Here is a 14,158-nt window from a genome sequence, read left to right as displayed (position 1 = left end):
TCTTTTTTTTTTTTTTTTTCAACATTTTTTTATTTATTTTTGGGACAGAGAGAGACAGAGCATGAATGGGGGAGGGGCAGAGAGAGAGGGAGACACAGAATCGGAAAGAGGCTCCAGGCTCCGAGCCATCAGCCCAGAGCCTGACGCGGGGCTCGAACTCACGGACCGCGAGATCGTGACCTGGCTGAAGTCGGACGCTTAACCGACTGCGCCACCCAGGCGCCCCAAAAAAAGGCTCTTAAACACAGAGAACAAACTTGTGGTTTCCAGAGGTTAGGTGTGTGAAGAGGATGAGCGAAATAGATAAAGGAGATTAAGAGGTTCAAACTTCAAGTTATAAAATACGTAAGTCACAAAGTGAAAAGTCAAGCATAGAGAATATAGTCAATAATATTCTAATAACATTGTATGGTGACAATGGTGACTACACTTATCATAGTGAGCATTAAGTAATGTATAGAATTGCCCAGTCAATATGTCACATACTTGAAGGGCACCTGGGTGGCTAGGTTGGCTGAGTGTCTGACTCTTGGTTTCGGCTCGGGTCATGATCTCACTGTTTGGGGGTTCAAGCCCCATGTTGGGCTCCACGCTCATAGTGCAGAGCCTACTTGGGATATTCTCTATCTCTCCCTGTCTGCCCCTGGCCACCCCGCGCACCCCCCCCACCCCCCCGCCCACACGCATGCCCTCTCTCACTCTCAAAATGAATAAATGAAAGTTTAAATTTTTTTTCATGTTTATTTTTTTGAGAGAGAGAGCATGAGCGGAAGAGGGGCAGAGAGACAGGGAGACACAGATTCCAAAGCAGGCTCCAGTCTCTGAGCTGTCAGCTCAGAACCTGACATGGGGCTCGAACTCACGAACTGTGAGATGTGAGACCATGACTTGAGCCAAAGTTGGACACTTAACAGACTGAATCACCCAGGTACCTGTAAATAAATGAACGTTTAAAAAAAATGTTATATACTTGAAACTAAGATAACAATGTGTATCAATTACACTTCAATTTAAAAAAAAAAAAAGAAAAGCCATTTTCTTTTCCTAGCATGTTAAATCAAAATAGTCTTTTGTTTGACTTAAGAGATGCTTAGTAGGGGGTAAAATATCTCAAAGAAAACTGAGGCACTTAGGAATAGGGGAATGTTAAAACTTTAAATACTGAAATTTTTACATTACAAATCAAGATCTCAAAAGTCTTGTGAGGTTTTAAAAAAAAAAAGCTTTATGATTGTTTTCTTTACAGATAAGGTTGAGCAGTTAGGACTAATGGTAAACACAATTTTCTGAATAATTCTAAAACAAAATTAGTAAAATATTACATTGAACAATTATTCTTCTAATGCTACACTTTACAGGAAATAAACATAAGCAGAAAAATGAACATTCACCTAAGTATTTATGGTCTGATTTTAGCGTTGTGAGAATGTCTACTCCTGCATTAAAATTCAAGTGTCAGTAATAGCAGCTTTAGCATTTCGACTTATCTGCAGTCCAGATACTTCATTTGGATGTTCAGTTTGAAAGAGAACATACTGTAAAATGAACTTGTCTCAAATTTACTTTCTTTCAGCTCTATATATGTGCACCTATATCCTTTTAATATTTGATATTCATTTAAAAACATAATAAAGAGGAGCACCTGGGTGGCTCAGTCAGTTAAGCGTCTGGCTCTTGATTTCAGCTCAGGTCATGGTCTCACGGTTAAGTGGATTCAAGCCCCACGTCAGGCTCCAACCTGACAGCAAGGAGTCTGCTTGGGATTCTCTCTCTCTCTTGCTCTGCCCCTCCCCATGTGCTTTCTCTCCCTCAAAACAAATAAACTTAAAAAAATAATAATAATAAAGAGAATAAATACATTAAGTACATACCTGCTTTTATGCCACAGTTCGGTCATCAGTTTGAGATAACTTTTACAAATGGCTGGTTTCTTATCTGTTCGAGCTAGTCCTCCACAATCAAGAAAAAACTGTGTCAAAGGCGGGCTAATTCAAAAAAAGAAAAATGTAAAAGTGGAATCAAAGCTTAATAATGACTGACTTCCGGTCATTCAATAAATTGGTAGCACATACAGCCCCATATCTATCATTTCTTTGCTCCCTTTTACAGCTTCACATTCACTTCTTCATATTCGTGTTCAACCCATTCAAATCAAATTTGACCCCACTGTATCAGACTCCTCAATGTTGCCAGATGCAGTCAACATCTTTCACTCCCTCTTAGTAGCATTTATTACAAGTGACCTACCCCTCATTCTTGAGCAACCATTCTCTTGAACAATGATGAATTTTTCCGTTTTTCTTTATCTCTGGCAACTCTTTCCCTTCTTTACTGTTCTTTTGACTCTTACCAGATATATAAACATCAAAGTCCCTCAGGACTGGATCCTAGGACTTTACCTCTCTTCCCTATATACTCTTTTCCTGGGGTGTCCTTAAATTTTCATGTTCATGCCAATGACAGTCAAACTTATGAAAGTCAAATATCTCATCTAAATTCCAGATTTATATCAAATATCCAAACTGATGGCTATGCTGAGCATCTTAAATTTAACATGATCAAAATTTAACCTTCAAGTGAATCTATTCTTCCTCCAGGCTTCTACATCTCAGTAAGTGGTACTACTATCCATCTGGTGGCTCAGTTAGCAATTTGAAAGGCAATACCGTTGGGGTGCCTGAGTGGCTCAGTCAGTTAAGCATCCAACTGTGGATTTCAGTTCAGGTCATGTTCTCACAGTTCATGAGATCAAGCTCCATGTTGGGCTCTGCATGACAGGCTCTGTTTGGGATTCTCTCTCTCTGCCCCTCCCCCACTCACACACGTACTACCTCAGTCTCAAAATAAACATTAAAAAAAAAAAAGGCTATATTATCTTCTATGAGCATGATTAGCTGCAGGGAACCTCAGTGAATCTATTCAGTTACAGGAAAAACACTGGGCAAAGGACCAAACCCTGCCCTGCAATAAAGTGGCTATCCTATTCTGTGTCTCCCTGTCTCTCTGCCCCTCCCCCTACTCATGCTCTGTCTCTGTCTCATAAATAAACATTAAAAAAAAAAAAACAAAACTGGCTATCCTAAAAAGATATTCCATGCAAGTGAAAATGAAAAGAAAATATAGGTAACTATATTTACATTACACAAAGCAGACTTTATTTTTTTTTAACTTTTTTAATTTATTTTTGAGACAGAGAAAGACAGAGCATGAACGGGGGAGGGGCAGAGAGAGAGGGAGACACAGAATCGGAAACAGGCTCCAGGCTCTGAGCCATCAGCCCAGAGCCCGACGCGGGGCTCGAACTCACGGACCTCGAGATCGTGACCTGAGCCGAAGTCGGACGCTTAACCGACTGAGTCACCCAGGCACCCCCACAAAGCAGACTTTAACTCAAAGCTCTAAAAGATATAAAGAAGGCCATTATATAATGATAAAGGAATTGAGTCATCAAAAGGATACCATCTATAAATATGCACCCAACATAGGGGAGCTAAATAAACAAAGCAAGTATTAATAGATATGAAGGGATGGGGCGCCTGGGTGGCTCAGTCGGTTAAGCGTCCGACTTCGGCTCAGGTCACGATCTCGCGGTCCGTGAGTTCGAGCCCCGCGTCGGGCTCTGGGCTGATGGCTCAGAGCCTGGAGCCTGTTTCCGATTCTGTGTCTCCCTCTCTCTCTGCCCCTCCCCCGTTCATGCTCTGTCTCTCTCTGTCCCAAAAATAAATAAAAAACGTTGAAAAAAACAAAAAATGTTAATAGATATGAAGGGAGAAATAAACAGCAATACAGTAACAGTAGGGGACTTCAATACTCATCTCGAACAATGGATAGATCTTCCAGCCAGAAAATCAATAAACACTGGACTTAAACTACATGTCGGACCAGATGGACTCAATAGATGTCTACAGAGCATTCCATGCTGCCCCTACCTATTCTGTAGAAGTATGATTAAGAAACAAAAAATCTAGGGGAACCTGAGTGGCTCAGTTGGATGTCTAACTTTGGCTCAGGTCATGATCTCGTGGTTCGTGGATTCAAGCCCCACATTGGGCTCTATGCTAACAGCTCAGAGCCTGGAGCCTGCTTGGGGTTCTGTGTGTCCCTCTCTCCCCGCCCCTCCCCCATTTGCATGCTGTCTCTCTCAAAAATAAACATTAAAAAAAACCTGAATACTTTTTATTAAAGACTTTTCACCTACAGAAAAGTACAAAATATTTTCATAGCATCTCTGTAAGTGATTTAAGGAAGGGGCACCTGGGTGGATCTGTCGGTTGAGCATCTGACTTCAGCTCAGGTCATGATCTCCTGGCTCGTGGGTTCGAGCCCCATGTCAGGCCCTGTACTGACACCTCAGAGCCTGGAGCCTGTTTTCCATTATATGTCTCCCTCTCTCTCTACCCCTCCCCCACTCATGCTGTTTCTCTCTCTCTCTGTCTCAAGAACAAACATTAAAAAAAAAAGTGATCTGAGGAATTAGTTCAAGCTTCTCATTTTCTAGATGTTAAAACAAATAACTTGCTCAAAGGCACACAACTAACTAGGGTTTACACCAGAACCAGCAGTCTCAGGAAATACAGGCATGAATAATCCCACTGGGACAATGGATTAGTACCAACCCAGTTTCTTGCCTACTCTACTTTCAGGATTACTTAACAAGAAAGAAAAAAGAAACTTTTCAGGACATTTACATAGTTAATCCACAGAATCTTTTAAATGGGGTCATTTCAGAAAGTGAGAGGGAAGGAGAGGAATTCATTGAGGGAAGAAGGACAGCCAAGGATTTATGGGATCCTATTGGCTAGGGAAATTGAATAGAATTGTTAACTCTTTCTCATATTACTATTAGTATACTTCTTTCTTTCCTCCTCTGACTCATCTTTCTTTCTTTTTTTTCTTTTCTTTTCTTTTTTTTTTTTTTAGCAAATTAAGAGCAGCATGATTTTCTCCCATCCACATACTAACCAGACCCGACCTGCTTAGCTTCCACGATCAGGTGAGATCAGGCACGTTCAGAGTGGTATGGCCATAGGTTACCAGCAGCATGGTTTTCTGTTCAAAGAGTGACTTTATTTTTTTTTTTTCATTTAGAAACAGTTTTATTGAAGTATAACTGCCATATAAGAACTGTGATAAAGAGTGACTTTAAAAAGCTATACAAAATTAATTTCTATACTTACCAATTAGAAAGAGCCTGCAAAGCTGCATTCATATAGCAAGTATTTCCAATATTTTTCAAACCTGTAAGACCTATTAAGAACAATCATAAATTATGTCATCACTCAATAATGCAGTGACTTAATTTTCTAAGTGTTTACTGAATATGTAACTACGTATGATACTTATTACAGTTCTCAAACTATGTTAAGAACACACAAAATAGGGGCACCTAGCTGGCTCAATCTGTGGAGCATGCAACCCTTGATCATGGGGTTGTGAGTTCAAGCACCACATTGGGTACAGAGATAACTCAAAATATTTAAAAACTAAGGGGAAAAAACCACAAAATACATTATGGAAATACAAAATATCAACTTGAACAACTCAGAGGTCAGGATTCTACTAAAGTGTTAATTTTCAGATAATTATTTAAATAAACATTTAAAAAGTTAAAATTCCCTTGCATCAATTATAAAACACAAAATTTGTACTAAATTGTATATGGATAGTTTATACTAAGGGCTTTGGTAAAGTGATGCCAGAGAAACCAAACATCACTCAAAAGTTGTCAGTCTGCTTTCCCTGCAAATACAATTGTACTAGGCCAAATTTTAGATTTTATTTATTTATTTATTTAGGCCATCAACATCTACAGAGTCTCTTTCACTTCTCAAGTTTGAAATTTTCACATTACAATTTCCTAAAGAAATGTGTAGTACCATAGAAAAGAGTGTTATATAGGAGATTTTACCTCTTGCCTTAAGTTCATCTTCTTCTTCCACTTCTATGTCCAAATCATCAAATACAGCAACCAGAGGAGTTTTTAATGTTGTACTACTTGGTATTTTAAAATCCTTGATAACAGAAAAGACAGCAAATTTACATTTACATCTTGAAAGTAATGAGGATCTACACTAGGAAAGAGCATGTCACTCTATCTTTGTTAAAAATGCACTTGAATAACAAAGCCACTTACGACTTTTCTGAATTGAAAAGTTAACAACTGGGGCGCCTGGGTGGCTCAGTCAGTTAAGCATCTGACTTTGGCTCAGGTCATGATCTCACAGTTTATGAATTCAAGCCCCGCATCGGGCTCTGTGCTGACAGCTTGGAGCCTGGAGCCTGCTTAGATTCTGTGTCTCCCTCTCTCTCTGACCCTCCCCCCATTCATGTTCTGTCTCTGTCTCAAAAATAAATAAAAATTAAAAAAAAAAAAAATTATTTTTTAAAAAGAAAAGTTAACAGTTATCAGTTCAGTGAATTCCAATCCAATCAGTGTTATCAAGCTAAAAAAAATCTAGGCACACATTCCTACACCATCTTTTCAGATTTTTCTAACTTTTTACAGGAAGAAAATACTAAAGTTTTTCTATCATAACACACCAACTTATCTGTAGACTTCTACAATCTCTCCTGATACTTGTTACCATACTTATTTTGCGTTATTTTATACATATGGAATAGTTCAGTTATTTTAAATAGTAATAAAATATTCCAGAATTAATTTCCAAATATTGTCTTAACTCAAATGTTGCAATGGTGACCTGTTCATCAAATGCTAGCTCACACTTAAAAAAAAAAAAAAAAAAGACACATAAGAAAAACTTTGATCTAATATTTTAAAAATCAGGAGAGCTCATAGAAATATCAGATTCTGCAAGTTCTCTTTTAATAGAAGACTGAACTACACTGAACCCATTTAGCAACTATCACTTAAAGGAGGAAACTGAACAGCAGCATGCACTTAGCATATGCTCTGATTCTCCAACTTATTCAGGCCTTATTCCACCTCTACAATGCATGCATATGCACTTTTCTACCTACCACTTTATACATTTATTTTACTTTCCTGGTATCTGTAGATACTGAACATTTGAGCTGGCCCCATATTCTCACTTAATTGTATTTAAGTATAGAGGTTTTTAAAAAATCATTTAAGGGGCGCCTGGGTGGCTCAGTCGGTTAAGCGTCTGACTTCGGCTCAGGTCATGATCTCATGGTCCATGAGTTCAAGCCCCACGTCGGGCTCTGTGCTGACAGCTCAGAGCCTGGAGCCTGTTTCAGATTCTGTGTGTCCCTCTCTCTCTGCCCCTCCCATGTTCATGCTCTGTCTCTCTCTGTCTCAAAAATAAATAAACGTTAAAAAAAAAAAAATTAAAAAAAAATCATTTAAAATTTTACCTCCTAGAAAAAATTTTTATTTAAGAAATATTACTAATGACATTTGGTTTCCAATATTATTATTTTATAATTAATGTTCCAATAGCATTGAAATTTTATATTAAAAAATTGTACAAATAACTTTTTTCTTCTGAGTAATTTTATTCAACAATGGGATCAGGAAGTTGCATGAAATTAAATTCATGCCTTTTATGTGTTATAAATATAACTCACAGAGAATTATTTACGAGCCATCAGAAAAATATCAGTATATTTATTCAATCAGATTCAACATTCATTAAGACATTCAACATTCATTCAACATTCTGCAAAATCTGGCAGAAATGGCAACAGACAACTGTTTTCTTTAGTCAGTGATGGTTACTTTGTCAATGTGTTTTTATTTGTATTTCCTTTTTGTGAACTATCTGCACTTATTCTTTCAACCACCTGAGTATTACCCTTATAAACTGTTACCAATTCCTTATGTGATTAAACTTTTAGTTACCACATTTTTGTTAATAATGCAAGTGTGTTCCAGAAAACTTACTTTCAAACTATCAAGGCATTAAAAACAAGACAAAAAACACATTTCTGAATGATAATATCAGTGGCAGAAATAGTAATGGTAGTTTGGTGATTTATCCACTACAGCCATTCAACTTTGAAATACAAAAAAATATAGCTTGTCTAAAATCTACTCATTTTAGTTACGTAATGTGTAAGACAAGCAAATTTATTTACACAAATGTGTACTATCAGAATGTGACACAAAGATATAATAGAAAAATGTTAAAAGTTGGTATCAAGGAAGACAAGTATAGAAATACAATGTGATTTTTTTGATACATGAGGGGAAAAAAACCTCACTAATGTGTTAATTAAACCATACAGAGCAAATGATGAGTTCAGTAAGTTAGAAACCAACTCTTCTAGGGGCGCCTGGGTGGCGCAGTCGGTTAAGCGTCCGACTTCAGCCAGGTCACGATCTCGCGGTCCGTGAGTTCGAGCCCCGCGTCAGGCTCTGGGCTGATGGCTCGGAGCCTGGAGCCTGTTTCCGATTCTGTGTCTCCCTCTCTCTCTGCCCCTCCCCCGTTCATGCTCTGTCTCTCTCTGTCCCAAAAATAAATAAAAAACGTTGAAAAAAAAAAAAATTAAAAAAAAAAAAAAGAAACCAACTCTTCTAATATTTTCATTTCCTTTTCCCTATTTTTATAGAACTAGAAAATTCTCAAAATTAAGTGATTAATCTTTGCAAGCCTACACATATTTTGAAACCAAAGATCAATGCTAAGCTTTAATATATCCTATTTGGTTTTCGATAAATTAGTAAAATGTTCTTAGTAATATTAATGGAGGTAGAAAGGGGAGAGAAATGAGGAAAAGAGAGCTGAATTTGTATTTGTAATTTCCTATCAAAAAAGGCCTGCCCCCTCTCCTAGAATCAGATTGCTAGAAAAATATACACTTTTTAAAGACAGTTTGTTAGGGTGCCTGACTGGCTCAGTTGGTTACGCAGCTGATTCTTGATTTCGGCTCAGGTCATGATCTCACAGTTTGGAAGTTTGAGTCCCACATCGGGGTCTATGCTGATAAGAGTGGAACCTGCTTGGTATTCTGTCTCCCTCTCTGCACCACCCCCCCCACCACTGTGCTCTCTACATGTCTCTCAAACTTTAAAAAAAAGAAGTTTGTTTTTAAGTTTTAAAAACACAAAACATGCTTTTCCATCTTCAGACAGGTGAGCTTCAATCTTACTATAACATATCATTCTATAAAAGAGCAAAGGCTAGCCTCAGTATTGCAATCAAGAAAAAAGGCACATTACAGAAATATTTAAAGTACAAGTGAGGTAGAGTTGTTATACATTTCAACTACGTGACAAATTCTAAAATCATACCTTTTCATACCTGAAAATATATATTTTAATTAAATAAAGTTTGATTATTACCTGGACACTATTTTCTTGGGTTTGGTGAAGTGGTCTTACATGAGGCAAAGAAGGATGAGTTCCTAATTTCCTATCCAAAAATACTTCTTTGCTGCAAGCATAACACCATACTCGAAGAGTAGTAAGGTTCACAGTAAGATAATGCTTTGTCTCCTATACAATTTCATAGGGGAGGGAGAAGAGGAACCAAAATTAGGTATAGTTGAAAACATTTCAAAAGATCATATAAGGGGATGCCTAACTGGCTCAGTTGGAAGAAGAGTATGTGGCTCTTGATCTTGGGGTCATAAGTTCAATCCCCCACACTGGGTGTAGAGATTACTAAAACAAAAACAAAAACAAAAACAAAAACAAAAAAAACACTTTAAAAAAATCATATAAGATAAACTGCTGGCCTTTAATGAATAACAATATACTCCAAAAAGAAGAGTTAAAACTTGAACACCAAAAACATATTCTTTAGATAAACTATTAAAGTATAGTGAATAGTAACAATATATAAGCCTACTCTAGAAATTATACTATTGTCATTTTTCACCACTGTTCAGCATAAAATTAAACATAAGACTAAGACTCTCCTTTGGAGTTAGCAAATAAGTATAATACAAGAAAATAATTGACCAAAGCATAGTAACTATTCTAAAAGATCATAGTAACTATTCAAAAGAATGAGTCAAATGATGTAAGTCAAAGCAAAAAACATCTCAAGCAATATGAATATATGATCTTGGATACATAAAATTCTGGCCTTTCTCAACCAGAGTTCATGGAGAGAATTTATGCCTACAGAAAATTATCTTAGTAACTATTTTCTCAATTCTCACAAGAATGGTACACAGCACTACCATTCTGGATGCACAAAATAGAAGTAAATTATGTACAATGATGCCTGAGGGCTTTGGAATATTCAGGCTTAATTAATTGTCTTGAGGAACCCTGACTGAGAACAATTAATGCTACAGAGACATCAATGTGAAAAAGACAGTTCATGCTCAAGAAACATATAGTTTAAAAAAAAAAAAAGAAAGAAAAGAAGCATACAGTTTAGAATAGAAGTTCTACTACACTCTACCATACCATACCATACCAGAATTACACACAAGCACCAAACAACCAGGGTGAAGTAGAAAGAGAACTCCAATTAAGATGTGCAGAAGGTAATATGAGTTGAGACTTAAAAGTTAACCAGGCCCTATCATAGGCATAGGCATCCACTCTTGACTTCAATTTTCATATTCTCCTAAAATTCCAACTATCATCTTCATAAACCAGGAGGCAAATTTCTTAAATCATTACTCTCTTAATTACAATCTCAATCTAATATTAATCTTAGCAATTCCCCTCCCCACCTTTTAGAAAGTATAAGCAAAAGTTTAACTCCTCTTATATAAAAAAGGGGAAAATTTTGAATTACAACTTGAATTAATAATGTTGTATTTGCTTGCTTTCCCTTTCCTTCAGGCTCGCTTTAAAAAATATCTTGCAAAGGGGTGCCTGGGTGGCTCAGTCAGTTAAGCGTCTGACTTCAGCTAAGGTCATGATCTCGCAGTCCATGAGCTGTGCTGACAGCTCAAAGCCTGGAGCCTACTTTGGATTCTGTGTCTCCCCTCTCTCTCTGCCCCTCCCCCACTCACGCTCTGTCTCTCTCAAAAATAAACATTAGAAAAAAATTTTTTTAAATATCTTGCATAAAAATTTTCTATACACCAGGTGATATATGGAATTGCTAAATCACTATATTGTAACTAATATAATACTATATGTTAACTAACTGGAATTAAAATAAAAACTTAAGGAATGCCTGGGTGGCTCAGTCAGTTAAGTGTCTGACTCCTGATTTTGGCTCAGGTCACGATCTCACGGTTGTGAGATCGAGCCCCTGACCCCTGTGCATTGGGCTCAGTGCTGGGTGTGGAGCCTGCTTGGGATTATCTTTCCCTCTCCCTCTGCCTCTCCCCTGCTGAAGCACTTTCTCCCTCATTCCCTCCCTCCGTTCTCTCTCTCTCTCTCTCTCTCTCTCAAATAGACAGATAAATAAATAAATAAATGAAAACTTACAAAGCAAGTAAATAAACACCAAAAAAATTTTCTATATACATACCTGAGAATGTATAGTGCTGTGATCTACTTGTGATTCACCACAACCAACATATGAACATCTATTCTATAATTATACAGAAAGAAAAATAAGTCATTTTATAACATGTGTAAATATACAACAGCATCACATTTACATTTACAATTAAGTTTTGATCATACATTTTAACTTAATGACTAAATGACTTTCCATATTCATTTATTTTAACCAAATGGCATTAGGAACAGAGGAATAAAATGAGAATATTTCTAAATTACAAGCTATGTCACCTCTAATATAAGACAAGCATAAAATATTTTAGTGATTAGATGCAGAAATGATGATTCAAAGGGGCACATGCACCCCAATGTTTATAGCAGTGTTATCGACAATAGCGAAATTATGGAAAAGAGCCTAAATGTCTATCAACTAAAGAATGGATAAAGAAAATATGGTGTGTATGTATGTGTGTGTGTGCGTGTGTGTGTACACACACACACACACTGGAGTACTACTCAGCGATCAAAATGAAATCTTGCCATTTGCAAAAACATGGATGGAACCAAAAATTACTATGCTAAGCGAAGTAGGTCAAAGAAAGACAGATATCATATGATTTCACTGATAGGTGGAATTTAAGAAACAAAACAGCTGAATATAGGGGAAGAGAAGGAAAAATAAAATAAAAACAGTGAGGGAAACAAACCATAAAAGATTCTTAAACACACAGAACAAACTAAGGGTTGCTGGAAGGGTGTTGGATGGGGGGACAGGCTAAATGGGTGATGGCCATTAAGGAGGGCACTTGTTGGGATGAGCACTGGGTGTTATATGTAAGTGATGAATCACTAAATTCTACTCTTATAAACTATTATTACACTATATGTTAACTAACTTGGATTAAAATTTTAAAATTTTAAAAAATTTGGATAAAATTTAAAAAATAAGTCTCATAGAAATATATACATATATATATATATATATATATATACACACACACACACACATATATATTTAGTGATTTATTAAAACTCTGCAAAAGCACTGGAATTTAAAACCCAAAGTTTATAAAGTTTAATTTGTTATCACTAATCATCTTTTTTTTTTTTTTTTTTTTTTAAATTTTTTTTTCAACGTTTATTTTATTTTTGGGACAGAGAGAGACAGAGCATGAACGGGGGAGGGACAGAGAGAGAGGGAGACACAGAATCGGAAACAGGCTCCAGGCTCCGAGCCATCAGCCCAGAGCCCGACGCGGGGCTCGAACTCACGGACCGTGAGATCGTGACCTGGCTGAAGTCGGACGCTTAACCGACTGCGCCACCCAGGTGCCCCACTAATCATCTTTTTTTAAAGCATGTTCATTTATGAAATCTGTTAAGTGTCAAAAAAACTCTTATAGTTATCCTTATTCAGATATAAATTTTTATAATACCAAAGTTTTGAAACATATACGTACCTCCAAACATGCCCAAAGATTTGGTCCTCTGACTTTACAATCCTGACAAGTACCCTATAAAACAAAAATCAAATAGCATTATCATTATGTTGACACAGCCAAACACATACAATTGACTAATAATATTACATAAGAAATTGGAGGGGTGCCTGGGTGGCTCAGTTGGTTGAGCGTCTAACCTCACTCAGCTCAGGTCATAATCTCGCAGTTCACAAGTTCGAGTCCAGATAGGGCTCTGTGCTGACAGCTTAGAGCCTGGAGCCTGCTTCGGATTCTGTGTCTCCCCTTTCTCTACACCACCCCCACCCTACTTCTGCTCACGCTCTCTCTCTCTCTCAAAAGTAAATAAATATTAAAAAAATAATAAATTGGAGCCCATGAACACAGAGTATTACAGTAATTTATTTTAAAAAAACACACATTTGAGAGAGCAATGAATGATTTTTCTAAGCAAGGAAAAAACCCTATATCTTACATGAGATTTTTGCATTAAGTCTTCTTTCGTTATTTCACCAACTGAATCCAAATGTGGACAATGATTTTGAAAAGGTGACATTTTGTTAGTAACTTTTTCCTGTCTCCCAAGTATTTCCAAATGAGGTAACACCTATGGGAAAAACAACCAGAAAATATTAATTAAAAAATGGTAAATATTTAAAATCATTAAAATAAAGGCTAAAATAATAAGCATGCATGTTTACAAGTCTACCCTAGTATATTTTTCAAATATACCTAGATTACTTTCATAATTTAAGTTAACATGTACACTGGAAATTTCTCCACAAAATTAACATTATATTGAAACTGATAACTATGTATCAATGTAAGTTTGTTTCTCCATTACTTTTGCTGCTTTTCCCCCTTTCTCCCATTTCATATTTTAGAATATAAATAAAAGGGAAAAAATTAAAGTTATTCAATTTAAGTACTTGTATCTTTTTTTTTCTTTTTTAAGATTAATCCTTAGACTGGAATAGGAATTAAAAGAACCATCAAATATAAACATTCATTTTTACACTAGCTGCAGCCCCTAGTGATGATATAAATGAAATTGTCTGGTATCTTAGCAATATACCAAGATGGTCACATACTAAAGTTTCTCAAGTTGGCACCACATTGATACTTTGGACCAAATACTTCTCTACTGTGGGGGTTTGCCCTGTGCATTGTAAGGTGTTTAGCAACATTCTTGCTTCAACCCATTAGATGCCAGAACACTCTCACCACTGCTTTTACAAGTACAGTATAAAATTATGCCCTCCGGGTCACCTGGGTGGCTCAGTCAGTTAAGGGTCTGACTTCAGCTCAGGTCATGATCTCACAGTTTGTGAGTTCAAGCCCCGTGTTAGACTCT

General features: G+C 36.7%; 1 protein-coding gene across 3 annotated transcripts in view; it reads right to left on the bottom strand.

Moving 5' to 3' along the window:
- The window catches only part of USP33 (ubiquitin specific peptidase 33), a 64,202-nt gene that overhangs the window by 31,817 nt on the left and 18,227 nt on the right, over positions 1–14,158 (bottom strand). For all 3 annotated transcript variants that reach the window (XM_049616970.1, XM_049616972.1, XM_049616971.1), the window contains exons 2-8: positions 13,280–13,411; positions 12,805–12,858; positions 11,370–11,432; positions 9,269–9,421; positions 5,909–6,011; positions 5,178–5,247; positions 1,872–1,985 (exon numbers count right to left, since the gene is read on the bottom strand). In XM_049616970.1, the coding sequence (XP_049472927.1) occupies positions 1,872–1,985; positions 5,178–5,247; positions 5,909–6,011; positions 9,269–9,421; positions 11,370–11,432; positions 12,805–12,858; positions 13,280–13,360 (638 nt within the window). In that variant the 5' untranslated portion in view covers positions 13,361–13,411. The remainder of the gene's footprint in view (positions 1–1,871; positions 1,986–5,177; positions 5,248–5,908; positions 6,012–9,268; positions 9,422–11,369; positions 11,433–12,804; positions 12,859–13,279; positions 13,412–14,158) is intronic.

The sequence above is a fragment of the Panthera uncia genome (genome assembly GCF_023721935.1).
Source record: "Panthera uncia isolate 11264 chromosome C1 unlocalized genomic scaffold, Puncia_PCG_1.0 HiC_scaffold_4, whole genome shotgun sequence".
NCBI lineage: Eukaryota > Metazoa > Chordata > Mammalia > Carnivora > Felidae > Panthera > Panthera uncia.
The sequence above is the reverse complement of the archived record's forward strand: the minus strand, read 5'-3'. Positions and strand labels throughout refer to the sequence as shown.